Below are 27303 nucleotides of genomic sequence, written 5' to 3'. Positions count from 1 at the left end.
TTATATCAGAGCCGATAAAATTTTTCTTTGAAGGAGGGTAAATAATACAATGAGGCTTTTAAGTTACATTTTTTTTGTTTACATTTATTCTATTAATATCCAATGATAATAGAGAGTTGCTTTATCTTACAATCAGGTAATTGATAATCTGAATTCCATGGGTATTTAAACTTTAAAGGAAGGAAAATGGGAGAAAAAACAGTTTAGCGTAGTAAATAGAATAAGACTTGATATGAATGAAAATTTCAGTTGCTAGATCTTTTACTGTCGACTAAATATATATATCTTTAATTTCTTCTCTGTAAAATGAGGTTAATAATACTCAACAATTATATTGCAGAAATGTTTTAAAGATATTCTCAAAGCCTGTAATATTCACTATAAAGAGACACATAACATTTACGATTATAATTTAAGATACAATTATATAATATTTACATTTTCCGAGTATGGGCAGTTTTAAAAGCAGTCACTTTGAATGCTTTGATGTGAGTATTTTAAGGACCGGGGGTTAATTATCTCTAGAAAATTATTTTAGCAAATAGTTGGACCTACACTCTTAAGTTTATTTTCTGAATAGTTTTCTCTCAGAAAAGTGATTTTAATGACATCTATCAGGTCATACCATTTACTCATGCACTCATCCTCCAAATTGCTTGGATTTAAAATAACCTAACAAATAATACCCTTTTTATGTTTTTATTTTTTTATTTTTATTTTTTATTTATTTTTTTATTAATGCCTACAGCACCTGGTATTCCTAGGTGGTCTCCCATTCAAGTACTAACCAGTCTCTACCCTAAATAATACTCTTTTTTAAACTTGGCACCTTCTTATATATACTTAGGGCATAGTAAGCATTTTAGTAGTACTGATTTAATTTAATTTTGTTCTTTTTATTTTGTAATATGTCGTATGCAAATATATGTATATTGTGTACATTATTCATTATTTGTGTGTGTTTTTTTTTAAGTATTCTTTTCTTAGTAGTTAATCATTTAAGTCCCTTTCACTCAGTTTAATAGGTAGATTTGGGGGATAGAGTTAGTATTTTATGTCTGGATAGGAAGGTAGTATTTTGGGCAGGGAATATCACAAAGAATTCCTGAGTTAAGTCAAGCTCTTGATTATTTTATCTTCAAGATGTATAGATTTGTAAGTTAGATGAATGTTTTTTTCTCTTCTAGTTTGTCATTCCTTCTGAAATGAAATCTGAACATCATCAAGATCAACCACATGCAATATCTATTCAGAGCTCTGAAATGATTGCCACAAATACAAGGCACTGTCCAAACTGTCGACATTCTGATCTAGAAGCTTTGTTTCAAGACTTCAAAGATTGTGATTTTTTCAGTAAAACGTATACCAGCTTCCCTAAATCTGGTAACAATTTTAATCTTCTGCATCCAATCTTCCAGAGACATGCTCACGAACAAGATACCAAAATGCATGAAGTTTATAAAGGAAATATTACTCCTAAGTTGAATAAACACACTCTTAAAACTTCCTCTGCCACAGATGTTTGGGCTGTGTACTTTTCTCAATTTTGGATAGATTACGAAGGGATGAAAAGTGGAAAAGGACGACCAATAAATTTTGTAGACTCCTTCCCTCTTTCCATCTGGATTTGTCAACCAGTGAAGTATGCACTGTCACAAAAAGAGCTGCAGACTTGTAATCAGGTATCTTTAAATACATCACAAAGTGAATCTAGTGACCTGACTGGGCGATTGAAGCGGAAGAAGCTCCTGAAGGAGTATTATAGTACAGAGTCTGAGCCCTTGACAAATGGTAGTCAGAAACCTTCTTCAGACACTTTTTCAAGATTTTCCTCTTCATCCTTAGATGCAGATATTCATGTCCTGGTTCACGTTCATAAACATGTTAGTATGCAGATCAATCACTACCAGTATCTGCTCCTGCTTTTCCTCCATGACTCACTTCTTCTGCTTTCAGAGAACTTAAGGAAAGATGTAGAAGCTGTGACTGGCAGTCCTGCTATTCAGACATCCATTTGCATTGGAATTTTACTTAAAAGTGCAGAAGTGGCTCTTTTGCTACATCCAGTGGATCAAGCAAATACTCTTAAGTCTCCTGTTTCTGAAAGTGCGAGCCCAGTGGTTCCTGATTATTTGCCTGCTGAAAATGGAGAATTCTTGTCTTCAAAAAGAAAAACTAGTAGTGGTATAAATCAAATTAGAAATATAACTGTTAATCATATATCAGACAGCAGATCTATGAGTGTTGACCTTAGCCATGTCCCTTCGAAGGATCCTTTGCTTTTTAAATCAGCTAGTGATACAAATCTGCAAAGAGGTATTTCTTTTCTGGATTATTTATCAGATAAAAATTTGGGGAAAATAAGCGAAGATGAAAGTAGTGGAATTATTTGCAAAAGTGGTTCCAGCGAAATTGAAAGTGACAAAAAGGATTCATCTTATACACATTCAAATAGTATCTTAAACTACAGAGAAGATTCAAGTTTGCTGTCATTTGATAATGATGGTAATCAAAACACGCTCTCAAATAGTTTAACAAGTAAAGGAAGTGAAACCATAGAGTCGATCTTTAAAGTTGAAGATTTGCTTCCAGAAACAGTTTCACTTTCTGAGAACCTAGAAGTCAGTAAAGAAGGAGCATCCACAGTTAGAACACTTAAATATCAGTCATCTTTAAGGTAACTACATACTATTGGAATTTGGGGAGGAAGGGTTGTTTTCCTGGGTGTATATGTGTGTGTATATGTACATGTGAGCATATTTTGATTTGAACAGAAACCCTCATTACAAAATATGACATTTTTAGAGTTACCATGTGATGAAGGATAGTTTTTTCAAAACATGAAAACTTGAGCTTATACTTGTAAAATACCATTTAAAAACTTGATACCGTATACATATTTTAATTTTGTTAGAAATTATTTTTAGAAAGAATTTTTTTCCTTATACATGATGATTTTCTAATAATTTTCATTATTAACAGTGGAAAGCCTAAGGAGCGGTGCCCACTCAACCTGATTCCACTCAGTGTTTCTTCTAAGAACATGAAAAGAAGCTCCTCACAGACCTCACTGGATACCATTTCGCTTGACAGCATGGTGTTGGAAGAACAGGTGTTAGAATGTGACGGAAGCTATAGTCATATGTTTTTGGAGAAAGGTAAAGCAATAGTCTAAGAATTTATAATTAGTGTGTGTTTGTCTGTCTGTCTATCTATCTATCTATCTATCTATCTATAGCTTAGAAGTGATATTTAAGTATTTTTAATTATATTGAATAATTACAGCCTCCAAAATGCTTATATTTATACACACATACATGCATACTACAGTGAGCATTGTACCTAACTTTCTGATGGTTGTTGCAGTGCTGTTTTTAACCAAATACTTCTTTCTTTTTGTAGTTAACATCCAGCAATTGTTTGTATACAGTTATTTAGGTCATAAAGCAGACAGCATTAAGGCTACAAGCCTTTCTCACAGATGGTTTATATCTGGGATTTTTATTAAGTGGCCTTAATTAGCATGATAGATTCTAAATTATGTGGTCCTAGGACTGGAATTTTTTCAAAGCAGATCTAATGATTGCTATAACCAGAATTTCTCACATACCAGATTATATATGATGGAACTTGTGATTGCCCCATTTTATTCAAGGGCAACTAACGCCCCAGTAAAGACCATTAGGAAGGACTTAGAATTAGATGTATCGTTGGCCCTAAAAATTGTTTTATTCATTCTTTCAGTAGGTAATTTATTGAGCACCTACTGTATTGCCAGGCACTGGGTTAAAGCTGATTATATAATCGTAAATATAATAATAAAAATATTCAGGCTGTGTTTTCTATGTCTTTGGCTTTTCTGTCTAATTTTTCTAATAATTTATTTTTACAGTATTTTTTTAAAGTACTGATCCGTGACAGACACAAAATGTTTTAAAAATTGTCATTTAGCATAGAGAACTTGAGAAATACTGAAACAGAAAATTAAGGCAGGTAGGAAAAGATGGAGAATTATTGCATTGATGATAGAGGCATTAACTTCATGCAGACAATAATTAGGAGTTACTGTAGGATACTGTAAAGAAAAATTAAGTGGTCAGATTGGGACTCTTCAGTGTAGGATAGTGAAGAGAAGGCCAAGCTGACTGACCAGGAACCACTAGTTCTACCAGCACCGTTTCTAGAGTGGGGAGAACACAGGCTGTGGTTAGCCGTGGTAGATTTTTTTTTATACTAAGTTTAGGGTTTCAATATCTCTAACGTTTTATTATGAGAAGTTCTTTTTTGCTAACTAATCAAAATTTAATTTCTTTTTTTTTTGTTATTGTCTCTTAAACAAAGCCGTGCTTAAGAAAGGATGAAAGAGAGAGTCTGTTTTGATTAGATAAATATAATGTTTTTGGATCATGTGTAAAATGAATTTTAATTTATTCATTTATTTTTGTATTATTTCAGATATTAAAAGGAATTCAACTACTAATTATCAGAGCCCAGCAGACAGTGCCAATGCCAGTGCAAACCTACGGAATTATGGTGAAACCTCACCAGATGCCATCAGTACAAATTCAGAGGGCGCTCAAGAAAATCATAATGACTTGGTAATCATTTCAGAGAAATTCTATGGAGAGAAATGCCACCAACTTTGTCTCATATTCAATATGTACACATTTTAAGACATTAACATATAAAATGAATCTTTTGGGATTGCGGATGATTCACTTGCTCTTTCTACTCTTGAAAATTCCTCCCTCTTACTGCATTTTCTCTGAATTTCATGTAAAAAAATTTTATTCATATTGTGGAGGGAAGGTTTTATCTTTTCCCATCTTTGTTTTTTTTTTTTAACCTTTATTTTAGTTTCATTTAAAAACACTTTGAAAAAGTGCAATGGTAAGGATAGTACTCAGTTCCTTTGGGGGCTTTCTACAAAAGAAACATGTTACTGGTTTATTTAAGCCCTCTTCATATGGCAAAATATTCCATAGATGACTTAAAAAATATGTTCAACCTGTAGTGAAAATAATTTCACGTGGAAATGTATAATTAGTCTTTTTGATTTAAATGAAAGTCTTGACTGAATAAGAAAGGAAGCTGAAGTTTGTCACTATCATGTAATAACCACCTTCTTCTGGTCACAAGCATATATTTGGTTTATCAGGCCATAGTATTTTTAGAGGTTATAGTAGTTTCCTGTGTTATTTTTAAAATTTGGATTTTAATTACTTGGTATACTAATATTATTTATGTAATCATTGTTAGATGTCAGTCGTGGTGTTTAAGATTACTGGTATTAATGGGGAAATTGACATCCGAGGGGAAGATACAGAAATCTGTCTTCAAGTGGACCAAGTGATACCAGATCAGTTAGGCAACATCAGTCTCCGGCATTACCTTTGTAATCGTCCTATAGGTAAGATTTCAATATAATTTGAACTTATTTTTTTTTTACACATATGACTCATCAGCAATTCTAGCTTTGATAAATGAATTCAAGGAAAATTACGTTTATTTATAATAGTGCAAAAGATTTGTTCTTTTAGATAACCTTATTAAGTTATTAGCAATCTTTTGAAGCTGTATTCTCTCATTTCTTTTTGTTTCTGCTATTGATAAGTTCCATTTTTTACTTTTTCAGTTTTCCCACCTTTGAGATAATAGCTCTGAGAAAACTGAGCTCTTTCAATGTGAAAAGAGTGATAAAGTAATCCTAGAAGGTCAAACTTAGTTCCACACTAGAATAAGTGTCAATTTCTACATTCCATTATTTTCCCTATAAGGAAACGTTTCCTGAGTCTGGCATGATACTTGGTATTTTCATGATTTTCAGTCATTCCAAATTTATTAGAATTGTTACACTAAGAATTTAAAATGACAATATTCAGTTTTTAAAATCTTTTAAAAAGTCACTGAGCTGTAGTACTTTTATTTGCTGTATATACAGAATACTGTATCTGATACATAACATTGAAGTACATACAGTCATACATGATATCAAATTAAGTATGCCATCACTTGCATCATGGGACTTGCAGCTAAATATGCCATTTTTATGTAAGCCAGCATCATGGAAAAATATCGGCTCCTAGCTTTATTCCGTGTGTGTAGGCCTTACAGTTTACAATATATCTGCTGAAAAAAAATTTTATGTTAGCAAATGTACAACCCAATAGCATGTAAAAGGGTGAAAACTTGTATATAGTGGAAAGGTTTCACAGTGGACCAAAAAAAAGGTCGAACATAAAATTTCAAAACCTAGGCCCTGTTCTATGCACAATCCAAACACTATTCAAATTGTATAGTCTTAGATTATTTTCAGTTGCACAATTATTTTTTTATTTTTCTTTATAGGTCACTTAATACCGTATCCTATTACTTTATTTCATGTTGTTCCTGACTGAATCAATCACTTGAAATGCTTCGTATGTATAGGTTATGTAGTCATTGCTATCTGATACCTTATGTTTTCCCACTTGTCTCAATTGGTTGTTTGAAGGATTTAACACACACACACACGCGCGCGCGCACACACACACACACACACACACACACACACACAGAAGAAAGAAAGGAAAAGAAAAGGAAGGAGGAAGGCGAAAGGGGATAAATGGAAAAAGAGGGGGAAAAAAAGTTTAACTTGAACCAAACCTCAGTAAGCTATATGAAGATTGTATTTGATTGCTTTTGTTTGTTTTTCTGTAATGTGTGGATTTTGGATCTCTTTAACAGGAAGTCTTTAATATAAGTTTTATGGCATAGAGGTAGTAGGAGGGAGTAGTTTTTGACTAATGAAGATTTTGTTTTTATTTCTGCTCTACATAAATACTCTTTTATTTGAAATTATTTCTGGCTTTCAGCTCCCTGGAGCATGGGTGTGTGTGTGTGTGTGTGTGTGTGTGTGTGTGTGTGTGTGTGTGTAAATAAAGACTCAATAAAATCACATTTACCAAATTGTTTCCAATTGCTCTTATTTTTAAATAGATAATTTAATTTACTTTTATTTTTCTTGATGTAGGAAAAAACCACTAACTTACCTAAATAACATGTTCGCATCCATATTGAAGGAAAATAAACATTTTTTATCATGAATTGAGGGGAGGTCCATGGGACAGATAACTTTGATACCTCAGTAACTGAAACAGCATTGCCTTTCTGGAACAATTTAGTTTGTTTAACTCATAGGTTCTATAATTTGTGAAATTGATTGTGTTTTTTCTCCTTGCTGCTAGGAAGCTCAGTTTTGGTCTACCTTTGACAGAAATTTAACTAATGTATTTCGAGTTATTAACCTTACTACCTATCTTTACCTTTTCCTTTCTATCCTTATTTTTCCATTGCTTACTTATTTTTTATCTGATTATGCCATGTGCATATTGCCTTTTATTCTTTTTGGAGCTACATAACATAAAATAGTTACCGTGAGGGCCAAATCACTTTGGCGGTTCCACTAGGACCTTTTATTTTTTTAAATTAGGTATTCTTTGGTTGCTTTATTAAATTTAAAATTTGTTTTTGAACTTGAGTGTTTATATCTGTAAGTTACCTTAATTTTTTTTTTTTTTGGAACAAGGCTAAGACATAAATAAATATGAATATATACATTTCTTTTGCTCTAATTTTAGTTTTAAGATTGTCTTCTCGTAGAAACATTTTGATGAGGTCTTCTCTATTTACTTTTCTAATTATTTAATACCCTGTTTTAGAAAAGATGTAATTTCTTCATTATAATAGTCCATGATACTACACATTTATAGTTGGATATATAATATAGCCAGACACACTTTTAAGTATCGGAATTACGCATGATACCAAATTTATATAATGGCATGTTTTTTCATGTTACCAAAAAATAGAAAATATAGACGAGTCAGCATTATTGCAGTAGAAGATGGTCTATAAAAATTGAAATTAGGGCTGTGTATGGTATTTTGTGTATGGACTGTAAATATCATTTAAATTAAGGGTAAATACTAAAACTTTATTATTGCTTTAATTTTATACAGTGTGACAATAACCTCTAATGACAAATAATCAAAAATAACATTTTTTAGTGGTGCCACAAAGTTATAATTTTGTTTTTTTTCTCATAGGTTCTGATCATAAAGTTGTTAGTCATTCCAAATCTCCTGAGATTACTCTAAGATTTGAAAGTGGGCCTGGTGCTTTAATACACTCTGTGCTTGCAGAAAAAAATGGCTTTTTACAATGCCATATAGAAAACTTTAGCACTGAGTTTCTTACATCTTCTCTTATGAATATTCAACATTTTTTGGAAGATGAAACCGTTGCAACAGTGATGCCAATGAAGATACAAGTTTCTAACTCAAAAATAAATTTAAAAGTATGTTAATAATACTTACATATTTTCATGTTATGAATGTTTACGTTGCCAACATGGACTTTAATTCACGTCTAAGAATATGCCTTCTCTATAATATATACTCCATCAGCATTTATTGAAATGAATTTGTTGGTCTTTGTGGTGAATGATATAAAGATCCTGCTTAGAAATTGGAAAATACCAAAATAGAATGGGAAGATTTCTCTGTGTATTGGCTAAAGCATGTAAATATAAATTTCTAACATTAAAATGTGATTGAAGTAATGTTTGTTAAGAAAATGATTATTTTAATTTCATCATTTGCTTTAATAACAAAATGCCGATACCGTTTGTGTTTTCCGTAGGATGACAGTCCTCGAAACAGTACAGTATCCTTTGAACCAGCGCCTGTGACCATTCATATTGATCATCTTGTGGTAGAGAGAAATGATGATGGCTCTTTTCATATCAGAGGTATATATGAAAAAACAATTTAAACGAACACCTGAAATTTGAAGTTAAATTATTTACATGCTAATTGTTTCTTTTCCTTCATACTTATTATTTATTTTATATGTATGTGCATAGTAGTAGGTTGACTTTCGGTACATTGTAGCAAAATATTACCTATGAATGGTTCTCTACCTCAGAAATAACTCATCTACAGTTGATTTAGTACCTATTCTACAAATGTGTCTTGAGTGAAAGTGAGAGAGGCTTTCATGGCCTTACATGTCTCTTGATCTCTTTCTTAGATTTATTTCCCACTATTCTTTTATATTTACTCAACCAACCTGGTATGTATACACCCTGTACTGGAATTTCTCTTGCATGTTCAAATCTCTGTATTCTTAATGCTTGTTATTCCTCATTAGATTTGTTCATTCCCTCCCAAGGTTACTCTAGCTTTTTCTTTTCAGTGAACCCTTCTCTATAACCTGATGTGACTTCTTATAATTTTTGGATACTTATTCTCTGCAAATCAGTTACCTAAGGTATATTGCTGTGCATTTAGTTCTGCTATAATGTTTGTATCTCCACATTAACAAGCCTTTGAAGTCTCTAAGAATTATATCTTATTAGGTCGTGTGGAGTGATGGAAAGGGCTTGAGTCAGTACTTGGGTGTTCTGGTCCTCACTTTGTTCGTAGCTACTTGAGGGTGAAATATGAGGGACTGATTTTGCATCTCTTTCATCTGCTATCAAAACCACGAAATGACATAAAATGTGTTAAGAGAACATAAAGTTATAACAGTACAACAAATCAAAAATAAGTATCATTACTGGATCAGAAATCTTAATTGAGCAAACCAGAGGCAAAACCAGAAAAATGATTAGCTATAACCCACAAGACAGGACTCTTGCTGGGGTTGGAACAGGTTGTAGAGAACTCTTAATTGAAAAGTATTACCCTTTGGGGTTTGGGATCAACTAGAACAAATATAGAAGTCAGGCCAAAGAAAGATCAAAATGTCAGCCTCATTACTGATAAAAGCTCAGGTGGAGAAGATAGCTTAGGTGTGAAAAGATAGATTTGCTCTAATGGCTCTCTCCCTTAAATGCTTTAGATACCAAAACTTCAGGGTTGTCTTATAGAGAAAGTAGAACAGAATATACTGTTTTTGCAGGCAAGGCTTATACCAAAGTCAGAAGAAACTCAATCACACATACCTACTTCCTTTTTGTAAACTCGTTAATCAGAGAAATTATACCTACTCTCCTGTGAAGAAGTGAGAAGGGGGCCAGGAGAGCTCAGGAGAACTAATCTAGGGAGAAATTGGAACCCTCTTGCATTGTTTGGATTGTAAAATGCTGTGGGTGTTTTGGAAACAGTTTGGTGGTAACTCAGAAAGTTACAGAGTTACTTATATCCAGCCATTCTACTCAAGAAGACCACGCAATCCAACATTAATTAAAGGGAGTAAATTTTGTGCCCCAGAATACTAATGAAGTATGAAATTCTTCAAGTATAGGAAAGGATTCTAATGATGGGTGGCCAAAATAAATGACAAAATGCCTTCAAAAAACTAATATAATAAGAGACAAAGGAATGAATAATACAATTGATGCTATGAAAAAGTGGAGACTTTTAAAGAAATATAATTAATATCCTCATATAGATGATAGAATTTTGAACTCATAAAACAAAAACAAACTCTTGTAGAAAATACCAGTTAAATCCTTGAAAATTAAAAACCTGATCTTTGAAGTAAAAAATAATAGCTCACTTAAATCCACTGGCTGTACCTTGAAGAGATATCCAGATCTGACATTTTCCCACCATCTGTAACACTAGCACTTTCAATTGTATTCTGAATTGTTAGTCACTTCCTAAGTCATATGTCGTCTTCTGCCTTTGCTTTCATACACTCTGTTGTCAACCCAGCAACCAGAGTGCCATTTTAAACATGTAATTCATATCGTATAACTTCTCAGCTAAAGATTGTCCCCTGGCTTCTTTTCTCACTTTAAATAGAAACCTGGGTCCTTGCAGTGTCCTACAAAGGTTTTCACAACCTTGCTCTTCACTTTTCTCTTACCTTATCTCCTGTTATTCTCCCCCTTTGCACCATTCACTCCTCTTCCTCTGGTCTCCTTGCTGTCCTTAAACATGGCAGACACACTCCTGGCTCAGGGCCTTTCTACTTGCTGGTCCCTCTACCTGAAATGCTCTTCCCTCAGATATCTACATGCCTCACTTTATCACTTTCTTCAAGTCGCTTCCCAAATGTCCCCTCATTAGAGAAATTTCCATCCATCCTTCCCCATCCACAGCCGCTCCCTTCCTACCTAAACTTCATTTGCTCTCAATAGTATATCAACTTTTGATATACTAAATTCTTGTTCATTTGTTAACTAGAATGTAAGTTAGATGAGAGCAGGAATTTACTTCATACACCACTATCCCTATCTCCAAAAATACGTTCCAAAAAAATTTGTTGAATGACTGGGTGAATAAAGACAGCTTAAAGAACAGAACGGGTGCAGCTAAAGGTCGAAAGGTGATCTAGAACAACAGCGTCCAATAGAGCTTCCTGCTATCGTGGAGGAGGTCTGTAATGTATAATGAAGTGGCTGTTGAGCACTCGAAATGTGGCTAGTGCAACAGAGAAACTGAATTTTTGGTTTTACTTATATGTAGTCAATTTAAATTTAAATAGCCACATGTTGCTAATGTTTACTATTGGACAGCACAGATACAGAAGACTGAACAAAGGGTGGTATTTTACCAAAAAAAAAAAAGGAGGAAAAAGATGTTTAAAAAGGATGTTGAAAACATTGGCACAACCATCAAGAAGAACACACAACAGGGAAAGAGAAATACAGAAGCAAAGAAGCTCCAAGGTCTATAACTCTGGCAAAACACAGTAGAGGGCAGGGGGCATCATGAGCCATAGAAACAGGGCAAAAAGTTTAAAGATAATGAAATGTATCGATGGGTGAGAGAGCATCTAGTAGGAGAGGTATATCTTTCTTTGACCCATGGTGCTGGGTCAAAACAAAAACAAAAACAAATACAAAAATATTGAGACGCGAAGAATGGAGCTAGAAATTCCAAAAGGAATCTAAAGGGAATTCTAGAAAGAGAACAGAATAAAAGGTAAGAGGAAAAATAATTGAAGAAGTCATAAAACATCTCAGATTAGAAGGAAGAAACATGTCTTCAAATTGGTGGAGCCAACCAGGTGCAGAACAAAGCGAATGAAAAATAATTCTTACCTAGAAATACTGGTTAAATTTCACAATACTAAGGATAAAGAAAAAAGTCCTAAAATCTTCTAGAGATAAAAGGCAAAAGGAAGAGAATCAGATTTGCATCAGACTTTCCATTGGCAACAATGGATGCTAAAAGATATGTAAATCTTTAAAGTTCTGGGGAAAAATAATTTTGAACCTCAACTTTTATTTTAAAGGCAAAAATAAGGACCTTTTTTTTCTCTATTTTTATATTTCTGTTAGAGTCGACGTTCAATATTCTTTTATACTAGTTTCAGGTGTATAACATAGCAGTTAGACATTAATATAACTCACAAAGTGATCCCCCCAATTAGTCTAGTACCTACCTGGCATTATGAATAGTCGTTACAATATTATTGACTATGTTTTCTATGATATACTTTACATCCCCATGACTATTTTGTAACTACCAATTTGTATTTCCTAATCCCTTCCTTCATCTTTCTTACCCAGCCCAAACTGCCTCCCATTTGACAACCATCGGTTTATCTGTATCTATGAGTCTGCTTCTGTTTTGTTTGTTCATTTTTATTATTCTTTATGTTCCACATATAAGTGAGATCATATTGTATTTATCTTTCTTTGTATAACTTATTTGACTTAGCATAATACCCTCTACGTCCATCTATGTTGTTGCAGTTGGTAAGATTTCATTCTTTTTTTTATGGCAGAGAAGACAATTTTTTAAGTGGAAAGAATTAGTTAAAATGAAAATTTAATAAGGAACAGTAGTAAGTGAAGAAACTATAGTAAAACTTAGAGTTAAATCTAAATTTTTGTTTATGTATAAGAATAATTTTTTGTATTTGCAACTAAAATTCCAGATGATGTCAGTATGAGAGGTTGCAATTGGGAAAAACTAAGGGGTATAGAGAAGTAAAACTGTGCTAAAATTTTTGTCTTTTTGAGGGGGAAATAACACTAGACTTTAAAAAAAATATTTGTTAACATCGTATGCTTAACCTTAGATGTCCAAAAATAATAATTTTTAAACCACGAGCACTGAGAAAAAAAACAGATGAAAGTATCCAAGCAATACTTTATTTTACATACAAAAAACAATATATAAAAAGTGAAATTAAAAGAAAGGATGGTAAATAGAAAACATTAAATTAGAATACAGGAATTAATCATTGCAGTAAATATGAGTAGTTTAAATTCCCTTATTAAAAGACAAAGGCACTAATATAAAGTTAGGGGGAAGAATTCAGGTATATGCTGCAATGAGATATTCCCTCTGAAACAAGATGGCACAAAACCACTGAAAATAAGGTGGGAAAAATGTATATAGATATCAGACAAGGGCTAACTAACAAAAGGATTAGATAATGTTGAATTAAAAGTATAAAATGGGACAGAAATTTCTTTTCTTTTTTTTTGATAGACTTTATTTTTTAAAGCGGTTTTAAATTCACAGCAAAATTGAGTAGGAGGTACAGAGATTTCCCATGTATCCTTGTCACCCCAGAGTAAAGTCTTCCATATTATAAATATCTCCCACCAGACAGGTATATTTTGTTCAATGGATGAGTCTACATTGACCTGTCATTATCATCCAAAGTTCATTATTTATATTAGGGGTCGTTCCTGATATACATTCTCTAGGTTTGGACAAACATTTAATGACATGTATCTACCATTGTAGCATCATACAGAGTAGTTTCACTGCCCTAGCAGTCCTCTGTGTTCTACCTGTTCATCCTCCTTCCCCCCACCAACCCCTGGCAACCTGTGGGAAAATAATTTTAAACCTCAATTTTATTTTAAAGGCAAAAATACAGACTTTTCCAGAATGTCATGTAGTTGGAATCATACATAGCCTTCTCAGGTTGGCTTCTTTCACTTGGTAATATGCCTTTGAGGTTCCTCCGTGTCTTTAAAGGCTTAATAGCTCATTTTAGAGCTGAGTGATACTCCACTGTCTGACTGTTCCACAGTTTATTTAACCATTCCCCTTCTGTAGGACATCTTGGTTGCCTCCAGATTTTGGCAATTAGGAATAAAGCTGCTATAAAACACTCATGTGCAGGTTTTTGTATGGACATATTCAACTCCATTGGGTAAATACCAATGAGTGTGATCGCAGGACCTGGTGGTAGAGTATGTTTAGTTTTGAAAGAAAATGGCTGGACCATTTTGTATTCTCGCTAGCAACGAATGAGACTTTTTATTGCTCCAGATCCTCACCAGCGTTTGGTGTCAGTGTTCTGTATTTTGGCTATCCTAAATAGGTGTGTAGAGGTATGTTGTTTTTATTTGCATTTCCCTGGTGGCATGATGTAAAGCATCTTTTCATATGCTTATTTGCCATCTGTATATACCTACTTTAGTGGGGTGCCCGTTTAAATTGTTGGCCCCAGAGGAAGATTTCATATTGATAAAAAGACTCCCCTGCCCCCCAAAAAAACATAAAACGTACCCCAGTCATAAAGCTTTACCCATCTAACAATAGAACAGGAAAAAAAAGCAAACCAGTTTCAAATAAAGAGAAATGGAATTATATCATAGTGAGATACTAAAGTCATATGAAGAAATTTTAGCATGCCTCTCAGAATACATTAAAAATTTTTTTAATTAAGTACATAAATTCTATAATTGAATTTTTTTGCTTTATGTCTCCACTTGCATATACACATTGGAGAAACAGCATTAAACATCAATTTGATAAGTAAAAACTAATTTAAAAAAAGGTACTTTGAAATTTCTTCCTTAATATTTTCCCCTACATTTTTTATCTATATTTTATAGTCAGATATATATTTTACCAGTTGCGAACTGTATTTTAATGTAGTAGCTAAAGGCAAAAGTAAGTCACTGGTCAGTCCAGCAAGAGTATATCTTTTCTTGACGATCACTTCAATATGGAAATTCTATTTGGATTTGTTTTTAAAGTTGTATGGGTTTTAAAACAATTATATCTAACTTAGCAGTGTGCTCTAATGAAGGTAAGGTAGTATCTTTTTATTTTTTTATTATGACATGTCTCTTGTTTGTGCACCTCATATCTTACATTTTTGAAAACTTGAAGCTGCTTAAAATGTACATTTTAAGAATATGTATTTTTTCTTATTTCATGCCTTTACAATGACATTTATTTGAATGTTTTCAGAAAGCAGTTTAGGTAATGATGAAATGTTAGAGGAAAAAGGCATATGCTAGATTATGTAAAAATGGGCATCAGAATAGCATTATTTGAACTTAAGCAGCAGCTCTCGTATAAATTGTGGATATACCTTTCAAAAGTTCATTGGTATAATTTCCATTATGTTGTTATTCAGGATATTAGCACTGTAAAAATTCAAAGATTATTTTAAAGTACTTTTTCATTGGCACTAGGAAGAATAACATTTTAAGTATAAACAAGTATGCTTTGTTTTATATAGGATATCTCATGTTTTATTTCAGTGTATTCCTAAAAGCAGTGTCATAAAACTGTGTATGTTATTTTTCTTAGGATGTGCAAATTAATTGCATTAGGGTCTTCAGTGTGTAAAGTATATAATGTAACATATAGCCTGATATACCACACATGTACGATAATATATCATATATATGACTCAAAGTAATACATTAGCCATGATAAAGAAGTATTAATGAATTTTATTTGCTTTTCAGAATTAGAAGAACTTTTGGGGAATGATTTGAATGACCCAGCGTTCTCAGATAGTTAGGAAATTTTGAAGTGTGCTGGGTTTTTTTTTTTTTTCTCCCTTGAAGCAAATTTATTTACCAAGCAGGAGCATTCAAAATAATCTCATTAGTAGCTGTTTCAAAAATCAGTTGTAGTTGCTTGTTGCTGTGATAATAGCAGCTTACGTGATATTTTTCTTCACTCCTTTCTGTTTTTTTAGTTTTTTTAGTTTTTTTTCTAGGGTATACTCGTAGCAGTTCTGGATGTGATTAAAATCCATCATGAAGGAATAAGTGCTTTTATACTTTTATTTGCTGCTTATTTATAGTACTTCATACCTCTTGGGAAAGTCTTAAAAACAATTACCAGTTTTTCACTAAAGACTTTAAAGAGAAACGTCAATAATTTTTCAGAAAATTAGAAAGATACACTATAATTTCTTGTTCTAGTGAAATATGGCTAATTAGGTAACTGTTAATAAGACTAACCAAAAAAGAAAAACACAGAAAATATTTGGTACGTGTGTGTGTGTATATATATATATGGTATATGTGTGTGTATACCATGCCACCTATTATTAATTACTTTTAATAGTAATGTACTGGCTCTCAACATTTTCTCTACCCAACACATCTATGACCTGGCATACTCTCCTCTGGAAGAGTGGCTAGTCATTATGGCATCAATTCGCAACCAAAAGGGGTGCAAGGGGGGGTCTACCGCCCAATAGCTAGATCAGAATGTTGTGGGGGTGGGGCACGGTATATTTAAAAGCTCTGTGACAAGCAGCCCTTTGCCATACACACACTTAGAATCATTGCTATAATGTTCCCTAACTGAGAATGCGGGAAGATTTATTTGATTACTAAACCTAAAGAAAAGTAAAACCTAAATTCAGAGACATGTCTGATGACCAGAAACGAAAAATGAATTGAAATCTTCTATTTGCATAAACAGAGAACTATTAAAGTCCATAATTAAAGTCAAATATTTATTGAATACCTACTGTGGTACTAATAACAATTCATATTTGGATAATCCTTTCCAGTTGATAAAGTTTTTTTACAATAAATATTAACTCATTCTTACTGTAACCCTTTGTGATAATTAAGGCAAGTATTCTTATCAGATTCATTTTGCAAATGAAGAAATTGAAGTTTATAGAAGTGACTTATTCAAGGTAAAATATATAGAAAGCGGCAGAGCCTGCCCTAGGGAAAAAGTATATGCCACTGGAAGATGCTACACATTTCATCCATGATGGGCATAGATTTGTTCATCAGAATTTGTCCTAAAAACTTGAAAGAAGCTCTTTTAAAGTAAATGAAAGGAAATAAGTCTATGGTAATAGGCTCCAATCACCCCTACTGTCTGTGAGTTCTCTTCCCATTCCTTTCCAGTCTCTCCCATCTTTTTACCTTCATCTTGTTTCTTCCTCCTCATCCACTCCCTTCCTATCTTTTCCTTTTACATCCTCCTGCCTATTTCTCTTTTATCTCTCATTATCTTCTATTATCCATACATTCCTCTTTCTCCTTCTCTACTTTATTCCTCCTTTCTCTCTCTGCATATTTCTTCCTCTTCTCTTACCTTCCCTTTGTTCTCCTTTTTGTACCTCCCAATGATTGATATAGAATGGGTTTCAGAATTGTTTAGTCAGTGGTTTTTTCATTATTCTTAAGATTCCATGAGTAAGTAGTAAGATGTAGGTCCCTTATTCTTACTACAACCAGGATAACTCAGCTTTTATTTTTAGTTCATATTAGCATTTTAAGTCAGATTTTATTAAAAAGAGGTACGTTCCTTTAAAAGTTTGAAAACCAAAATACATTATAAGTTACTAATCAAGTAGTATTTGGGGGACAATCAAAAGATTTCAGCCCTTGAGACATGGTGAGTGGTTGCAAGGCGTGGCTGGAAACTAGGATTTTTATCCAGCCATGCCTAAAGCACCATCACTTGGATTCTTTCATTAAAGAAACAAATATATTTCCTTTTTAAAAAGCAAATTCAAGTTGGGCTTCTGTTTACTTGCAACCTAAAGTACTCTGTGATTCAAAAGTGGGGGATGGAGGAACAGTTGATGTGTAAAATATTCCCTGCCTTGTTTTTTATAATTATTTTTAATAAAAACACTTGAGATATAATTCAAATACTAAACCATTCACATAAAATATATAATTTAATTTGCTATACTCACAATTGGTGCAGTTGTTATCACAATCAGTTGTAGAACATTTTCATCACCCTCAAAAATACCTATTAGTGGTCTCTCCCTATTCCTCCCCTAGTCCTGGGCAACCACTAATTTACTGTCTATGGATTTGCCTATTTTGGACATTTCATGTAAATGGAATCACACAGTATTTGGTCTTTCATGACTAGTTTCTTTAACTTAGCATATTTTCAAGGTTTATGTTATTGCATACTTCATTTCTTTGTATGGCCAAATATTTCATTCTATAATTACACTACATATTATCTCTTCATCACTTGATGTACATTTGGGTTGTTTCTACTTTTTGACTTATGAATTATACAACTATAAACATTCATGTATAAGCTTTTCTTCCTCTTGAGTGTATATCTAAGAATTGAGTTACTAGGACATACAGAAACTCTATGTTTAACCATTTGAGGAACTGTCAGACTGTTTTCCAGAGTGGCTGCACTGGTCTACATGTTTACCACTGCAGAGAATTGAGGGTTCCAACTTCTCCACCTCTTTGCCAATACTTGTTATTATCTGACTTTTTGATTATAGGCATCCTAGCAAGTACGAACTGATATATCGGAATGGTTTTGATCTACATTTCTCTAGTGTCCAATGATGTCATGCTTGGGTTTTTTTTTTTTTTCATATTTTTATTGGCCATTTGTATATCTTTGGATAAATCTTCACATTCTTTGCCTATGTTTTAAATAGATTATTTGTCTTTGTTAATTGAGTTGTAGGAATTCTTTACATATTAAAGAAGTCCCTTATCAAATATATGATTTGGAAATATTACCTCCTATCCTATGGGCTGGGGCTGTCTTTTTACTTTTTCTGTAGTGTCTTTTGAAACACAGGCTTGTTTTGAGTCCAATTAATTGAGGTTTTACTACTGTTGTTGCTTTTGTTTCTTTTGTGGTTTTGGTGTCGTATCTAAAAATCCATTAACATATCTGAATTTATAAAGATTTACCCCTGTGTTTTAAGAGTTTTATAAATTTAGCTCTTAAATTTAACTGTGTGATCCATTTGAGTTAATTTTTGTATTTGCTGTGTGGATAAGGACCATAGAGGCATGGGTTTATTTCTGGACTCTCAATTCTATTACATTTATTTATATATTTATCTTTGTGCCAGGACCACATTGTCTTGGTTACTAACTTGTTTGGGAGTAAGTTTTGAAATCAGAAAGTATGCTTTTTCTTTTCTTTTTTTTTTTTTTTAAGATTGTTTTGACTCTTCTGGGTCCCTTGCAATTCCATATGAATTTTAGAATCAGCTTGTTAATTTCTACAAAGAAGTCAGTTCAGATTCTGGTAGGGGTTGTGTTAAAGCTATAGATCAACTTGGGAAGTATTGCCATTTTAACAGTATTGTCTTTCCATACATGAACATACATTTTTTTCCCCTATTTATTTAGAACAACTTTACTTTTGTTCAACGGTGCTCTATAGGTTTTACACTTCTTTTGTTAAATTTACTCATAAGTATTTAATTTTTTTAATGACATTTTAAATAGAATTGTTTTCTTAATTTTAATTTTTGAGTTGTTAATTTTAAGTGTTTAGAAACAATTGATTTTTGTATATTGATCTTGTATCCTGCAACCTTGCTAAACTTATTCATTAATTCTAAGAGTTTTTTAGTGGATTCTTTAGTTTCTTTCTAGAGTGCAAGATTTTGTCATCTGTGACTAGAGAGTTTTCCTTCCCTTCTAGTGTGGATGCTTTTTATTTCTTTTTCTTGTGTTATTGCCTTGGCTAGATCCTCTCGGACAGTGTTGAATAAAAGTGGTGAGAGCACACATCCTTGTCTTATTTCTCATCTTAGGAGAAAAGCATTCAATCTTATACCATTAAGTATGATATTAGCTGTGGCTTTTTGGTGGATGTGCTTTATCAGAGTGAGGACATTTCCTTCTATTTCTAGTTTGCTGAGTGTTTTTATCATGAGAAAGTATTGGATTTTATCAGATGTTTTTTCTGCATCTATTGAGATAATCATGTCTTTTGTTTAATTCTATTATGCTGATGTGTATTACATTAATTGATCTTTTGATAGTGAATCAACTTTCCACCCTGGGATAAATCCCTCCTGGCCATGGTGTATAATTATTTTTATATATCTCAGGGTTCAGTTTACTAATATTTAGTGGAGGATTTTTTAAATTAATATTTATGACCATTATTGATTTTAGTTTTGTCTGGTTTTGGAATCAGGGTAATACTGGTTTTATAGAATGGATTGAGAAATGTTCTCTTTTGTTTTTTGGAAGAGTTTATAAAGATTTGGTATTATTGATTCTCTTTAAATGTTCAGTAGATTCACCACTGAAGCCATCTGGACCTGGGCTTTTTGTTTGTGGGTAGTTGTTTTTTTTGTTTTTTTGTTTTTTTTTATGGATTCAATCTCTTTACCTGCTGTACATTTATTCATATTGTCTATTCTTTAGTCTATTTTGGTAGTTTCTCTTCCTAGGAATTTTTGTTTCATTTATGTTATCTCGTTTATTAGAATATAGTTGTTCATAGTATTTCTTAATCATTTTTATTTATCTAAGGTCGATAGTAATGTCCCATATTTCATTCTGATTCTAGTATTTTTTCTTATTTTTCAATTCAAATTGACATTCGATATTATTTTATATTAGTTTCAGGTACGCAGCACAGTAGCTAGACATATAATTAACAAAGTGATACCCCCAATTAGTCTAGTTCCCACCTGGCACTGTACATGTTTATTACAATATTATTGACTATATACCTTACACTGTACTTTACATCCCTGTTACTATTTTGTGACTGCCAATTTGTACTTCTTTAGCCCTTCACTTTTTTCACCCAGTCCCCAATCCCCCTCCCAATCTAACTAAAGTTTTGTCAGTTTTGTTCATCTTTTTAATGAATGAGCTTTTAGTTTTATTGACTTCTTTTATTATTTTTCTATCTTATAATAATGCCTTCATACTAATATAGATATATTTATTTTTAAATTAGTTTCTCATAATAGAAATTAAGATTTGTCAAGTATTCGAAAATGTTACCTGCGTTTTTTTTTTTTTTTTTTTGTTCGATCAGATTCTCAGATATTTAACACTGGAAATGATTTGAAAGAAAGTGTCAAAAGTGAATCAGTGCTGCTTCTCAGTGGAAAGCATGATCTGAAGAAACAACACAGTGTCACTCAAGCCACTCAGACAAGTCCAACAGCTCCTTGGTCTTCTCAATCGGTTAACTTTCCTGAGTGCTCTTTTGACTTTACTAGGGAACAGGTAATGGAAAAACTAATGTATTCTCATTCAGTTTCAGCAATTAAAGTAAATGTTAGATACTAAATAGTTAAAACGTTATTTATTTACGTATTTAAGTAATGTTTTATTGAGTGCCCGTTATGAGCTCTGCACTTTGGTAGTTGTTACGGATAGAGTGTTGAGCAAGATAGGGACAGTCCAGCCTTCATGGAAGTCTTAGTCCATCAGAGAGATAGGGGAGCAAATGTGGGAGAGTGCCGGTTTCTGGAATCTAGGAAGGCTTCCAAGAGGATGTATTTATTGCTGTCTTATTTTTAAATTGCAAAAGTATTATAATATTTCTGAACATTGGAAAAATATTTTAAAACAACTTTAATACATTCTTACTTCCTGCAGTACTATCAGTATTTTTAAAATTTTCCTCTCACTCTTTTCTATAATTTTTCTAAACGGTTGTTATTCTTTTGTATATACTATATTTTTTTACTTAACATTGTTTAACAAATATTTTTTCAAATATTTAACAAATATTGCTATGCATGCTTCCTATTTATTTTTTAATAGCAGAGTAATTTCTAAACCTTTTTTAATAGCTGTCATTTCTAAACCTTCCTCTTAACATTTGTTAACATACGAGTTGCTTCTCTTTTTATTTTGCCATTATAAATAAAATGTCCAACAGAATTTTAATTCTCAATGGTAGAACTACAGAATGAGTTCATTGATCTCTTCAACAGGATTTGGTGGATGTTAGCTCTGAGCTAGGATATAGAATTGAACAGTATATACCATTCTTACCTACTGGTAAACTAACTCTAAGTGTAGTGGGAAAGAGAGGAGTAGCAACAGGTGGTAACAAGATACTGATACTGTGTCAGGTGCCAAACTAGAGATTAGGGAAATATAGAGAAATACCCAGCTTGGTTTATAAGGCAAGAATTGTTAAGCTGGGACTAAAAGAAGTCTAAAAACTCTTTGAAATTAAATGCATATATTTTAATGTGTTTATATAAATGTATTTTTCTGGAGAGAGAGCCCTTAATTTTACCATATTTTCAGAGTTAGGTTTAGGGAATAGTTCTAAGATGATAAAGTACTTGAACTGAGTTAATGGCAGAAGGGGAGACCATCTAGATTAAATGTTGTATGAGATATTTGGAATGCGAGTCTACAGCTCGAGAGAGTGGTTTATGCTGGATCAGGCTATATATGTGATAGTTGGAACCATAGGAGGAGACGAGGTATCTAAGAGAGTGATTCGGGTGGTAACAGAATCTAATGAAATATTAAAATTTAAGAGTTTTTAAATTAAATTTATTGGGATATCATTGATTAATAAAATTTTATAGGGTTCAAGTGTATAGTTCTATAGTAACATCATCTGTATATTGTGTTGCGTGCTCACTACCCAAAGACAACTCTCCTTCCCGCACTATACCCTACCTCCATCCTCTCTGTCCTTCTGGTAACTACTAAACTGTTGTCTGTGTCTGAGTTTTTGCTCATTTGTCTTGTTCATTTGTTGCGTTCAGTTTTACGTCCTGCATATGAGTGAAATCATGGTTCTCAACTTTTTCTGTCTGACTTATTTTGCTTAGCATGATTATCTTAAGGGTTCTTAAATACCAGAAGAAAAGATGAAAATTCCATATTTGGAGAAGGAATAAACATGAAAGGGCTGTGACATAAAAGGCAAAAAAAGGAGAAAGACAGGGAGGAGAGGTGAGGTCAGCAGTATCTAAAGTCGCAGAGAGGTTCAGGGAAATTAAAACTAAACTGAATCACTATTAGATTTGAAATTAGGGGTTAATTAGTGTTTTGAATTGCTGGGTCAAAACTTGACATTTTTAAGTGCTTGAAATGTGTTTCTAAATAGCTTCTCAAAGCAGTTTTCAGCTTAAGTACACCCACGTCAGCATTGGATATTTTTACTGTTTCAAGTGTCACACCTTTAGCTACTATATAAATTGTCCACATTTTATGAAAATGATTAAATTCTCTTATTTTCCAAATTTATCATTTCAGCTCATGGAAGAGAATGAATCTCTTAAACAGGAATTGGCTAAAGCTAAAATGGCTCTTGCAGAGGCTCACATGGAAAAAGATGCTCTTCTTCATCATATAAAGAAGATGGCAGTTGACTAGCTGGAGTGTCAGTCAGAAACTCACATTAGAGCTCTGGGGTAGGGAGGTTTTGTTTATTATGTGATGTTACCAATTAGTGGAAGACTTTCCTTTTCATGAAAAGACAATAAAATGAAAGTGGTGACTATTCCGAAGCCAGTTTAGAAAGTATTAGGTACGGGCATTACAATCTTTTGGTTGTTTTGTGTTTTGGGGTTTAACCCTCTTTTAAATTGGTACGATATAAGGAAGTCAACACATACTGTAAAATAATTACATGTCTAATGAAAAGAAGATGTCATTTCCTAATTTCGGTATCACACTATAGGCATTTTTTAAAAAGAAAAATGAAAACCTATTGTGTTCCACAGATTGCTGAATTTATTGCTATCAGTAATTACTATTATTTACAAAGATTCAAATGCTTTTAGGGCTAATGTAAAATAAAAGGAGGCTTACATTTTAAATGTTATAATGTTAAGTACTGTAAAAAAGTCCAATCAGATTGATGAATTATGTAATTACTGGTTTCGAAAATTCTGGAAAATGATCACTCAACCGAACTTATAAAGTAACTTGAAAACGTGAAAAAGAAATCATTTTAAATGATGAGTAAACTGTAAGTTGAAGCTATAGTTTTCACAAAAAAACGATGGTACAAGTATAAAAATAAAAAGCACAAACTGTATCGAAACAAAACATTAGAGTATATGGCCAACTGTTTTAAAAAGCATTACTTGTACATTTCTTGAAACATTTATTGTTAGAAGAATAATTTAACTAGCCTGCTAAATTTGGCAGTGTTTATAAGAATTTTAATTAATACTATTTATACTATTTCTTTACTTTCATCTTTTCTCTATTTAAGGAAAGAAATGTTTTCAGAGAATTTTCTTTACACATACAAAAAAAGTTTCATACCATTCTTGTAGTATTATATTAGATGGGTGTTTGCACATACTGAATTTATATAGCTAGTTTTGATTAAAGTTCTACGTGACATATATACTATCTTCTAAAATAAGAATAATTGGTAAATTTTGAATTCTATTTTCTAGAGGTTGTTAAGATTGAAGCCAACATGAGAGAATCTCAATCATACATTATGAAATAAAAGTTCATGAGTGTTTAAGAAATAGAGGCTTTTAAAGATTTGAAATATATTTCTGATAGAATTAAACATAGTGGGGTCTCATTTAAAATTCACATTCTTAAACATAAATAGATTAAGATAAAACATGAAACAACTGGAATACTTTTTCTTTAAGATACTTGAAAATTGTAAGCCACATTATGACACTTTATGGTGCTTCGTTGGCATGACTGATACAGCCATCCTTATGTCTGAATAGCTGGAGGAAAATACATTTTTCATTTACTTAAGTGTTGGAGTGACTTGGATTTTATTGAGAGCAGTACTGACCGTTTTTCCTCTCTTCTATAACACTCATATTCATTGACATTATTTAAAAATACAGGTCCTGTTTTGGAAGCTGAGGATACAGCAAAGAACAAATTATTCTTTTACCTCAGAGTATTTTAAAAATCATGTTAAACTCTGTTAATATAAACTATATTATAGTCTTAGATTAAAAGCAAAGGTCTAAAGATTTAAAATGTATAGTTAATATCCTTAGTAGAGTACTTTTATTTTGTAGGTATATAGTCGACAAAAGCAGTTTCTCATGTAGACAAACAGATTTGATAGCACATTGACTTCTTCAGAGCCTGACAGTGTTTCTCAGGATTGACCTGTTCGCTCTATATAAATTTTAAATATATGGAATAATTGTTTAGTGCTGTAGAAGCTGAATGTTTTTCTTATTCCTTTCTAATTTATTTGGCCTTCTCAAGAAAATCCTATATACAGTAGAGATGATAATATAGATCTGAGCATTCTATATGCTTTGTTGGATTTTTAAAAATTTATAGTGAATACTATTTTTATAGAGATTGAAAATTCATAAAACACTTGCAAAAACACTCTCTCATGTAATTCCCACAACAAACCTGCGAGATAGGTATTAACTCACATTTTAAAAGTTCAATAAAAACCCTAGGCTCAGAAAGAACAAGTGACTTGACTGAAATCACAATTAATAACCCACTCTTTTGACTTAAATCTCAGTTACATGCTTTTATTTTACTTTAGTCATTAATTCACAGATTTTGCCAGGGGAAGGGAGAAGATTCACTGTAATGTTAGCGATCAGGGGAAGGAAATGGTAATCATGTTTTGCATTTTAATTTCATGTATGTCAAAAGCATTTTCTTGGTATCTTGTATTTTTTCTTTTCTCATTTAATTGAAGAATTTCAGAAAACTGCCATATGACACAAGTTATGATGAAGCATTATTTTTATTTAAGTCATATGAGAATGGCTGTGTATAACTGCAGACAAATATATGTGGAAAAATTAATCAGGAACTCCTCTCTGGGTTTTTATTGTAGTTATCGTTATTTAGTAACTCTTTTATAAGTTTTGATTAACCTCCAGTCTGTTCAAGACATCTTTCTATTCCGATGAATGGCAACACCGTCACCCTGGTTCCCAAACTAGTAACCTAGACATTTTCCTCTCTCTGACTCTCTTGCCTCGTGCTCACCAATTCATTACCATGTCCTGTCATTTTACTTTGTAAACGTCTCTCAAATTTATATGCTTCTCTCTACTTGTCACCCCCTTTCTGATCTGAGTTACCATCAGCACCTTTGGCCTGCATTACTGGAATTGCCTCCTGACTAGTCTTCCTACAGCTACTCTGGACTTCCTCATATCCAATCTCTATATGCAGGCAAGAGTTCTTTTTTTTCGAAGTACACTTTTAATCAAGGCAACCCATCTACCCCATTCTCACCCCTAGCTTAAAATACTGATGACTTTTCATTCCTCTTAAAATGAAAACCAAAATATTTTATGTGAGCTATGAGGCCATATCTATTATGTCCATCATTTACTTTATAGGGTAACTGAACATTAAAAGAGTTAATGTCTCAAAACATTAAAACTGTGGCTGGTACATCACCTAAGAAGCACTGAACAGAAGTTAGTTGTTACTACTGCTTTGTCAGTCTCATTATGTACCATTTTTCAGTTACTTTGTGTTCTATTTTCATTGCACTTTAATTATCTGGAATAAGTGAGAATAAAGTGCTTTTTCCATATTGGGATCTTTGTTCATGCTATTCCTTTGGCTTGAAATACCTTTCCTCGTTCAGTGTCTAGTTAATTTCTGTTTGTCTTTCAGATAGGTCATTTCATCACTTCCTCAGGGAAGCATGCCTTAATACCTGTCACAAAGCAAGATTGCTATTACACGTCATCACTTAAGGCACATACCTCTACTTAACATTGAACACGTTTGTAATTTTATATGTATTGGATTAATGTAGACTCTCTAGATTGTAAACTCCATGAGGACAGAAATTATGTTTTTGTTGTCATTGTTTAGCTTTGTATTCCTTATGCCTCACACAGTGCCTGGTACATAGTAGGTGCTCAGTTTGTTGAAAGGTATCAGGGATATTTTCAGGTATTGAGTTCTTCCTCTCAGTTGGATTGAGGGGAGATGGAACATAGGCAGAAAAGTAGGTGGTGGTAGTTATTAAAAGGTGCAGACTCCTTGAGTCAACTCCTTGAGGTGAAGAATGGAGAAATTTGCCATATTGTGTTCTTTAGAATTTTGAATATCTGAGCTTCTAATTAACAAACCATCACAAAACAAAATTAGCATATCACTTCATACAACTACTGCAGTGCCAGAGTGTCATCTGGCTTTGATTGTAGCATATGGTGTTGTGGCTATCAAGATCTGCCAGTCCTATCAGCTAAATGAAATGGAAATAAGGCCAAAAGAGTAGTGGCTGAAAGTTTTCAATTTTGATACACAGAATCTGTTGTGCCTAATTCCTTAAAGTGCAAACAATCTCATTTTAGCTTATGCTAGAGATACTAAGGAAAGTAAATTTTGAATACGTTTTCATTTCCTTTTAGAATACAGAAAATAGAATACTGAAAGTTGGAATC

At 32.7% G+C, this 27303-nt stretch overlaps 1 protein-coding gene across 4 annotated transcripts in view; it reads left to right on the top strand.

Annotated features, from left to right (window-relative positions):
* The window catches only part of UHRF1BP1L (UHRF1 binding protein 1 like), a 71350-nt gene extending 44905 nt beyond the window's left edge, over positions 1-26445 (top strand). Inside the window, exons 14-21 of one of the 4 annotated variants that reach the window (XM_016158218.2) lie at positions 1188-2677; positions 2983-3158; positions 4456-4598; positions 5260-5410; positions 8088-8338; positions 8683-8791; positions 20979-21172; positions 23177-26445. In XM_016158218.2, the coding sequence (XP_016013704.2) occupies positions 1188-2677; positions 2983-3158; positions 4456-4598; positions 5260-5410; positions 8088-8338; positions 8683-8791; positions 20979-21172; positions 23177-23296 (2634 nt within the window). In that variant the 3' untranslated portion in view covers positions 23297-26445. Of the gene's footprint in view, positions 1-1187; positions 2678-2982; positions 3159-4455; positions 4599-5259; positions 5411-8087; positions 8339-8682; positions 8792-20978; positions 21173-23176 lie in introns of those variants that run through there. The other 3 variants (XM_016158219.2, XM_016158220.2, XM_016158222.2) reach the window with 3 other exon arrangements.
* Positions 26446-27303: the final 858 nt, after the last annotated feature.

The sequence above is a fragment of the Rousettus aegyptiacus genome, unplaced genomic scaffold (assembly GCF_014176215.1).
Source record: "Rousettus aegyptiacus isolate mRouAeg1 unplaced genomic scaffold, mRouAeg1.p scaffold_m13_p_2, whole genome shotgun sequence".
Taxonomy (NCBI): Eukaryota; Metazoa; Chordata; class Mammalia; order Chiroptera; family Pteropodidae; genus Rousettus; species Rousettus aegyptiacus.
This window is presented reverse-complemented; position numbering and strand designations above follow the sequence as displayed.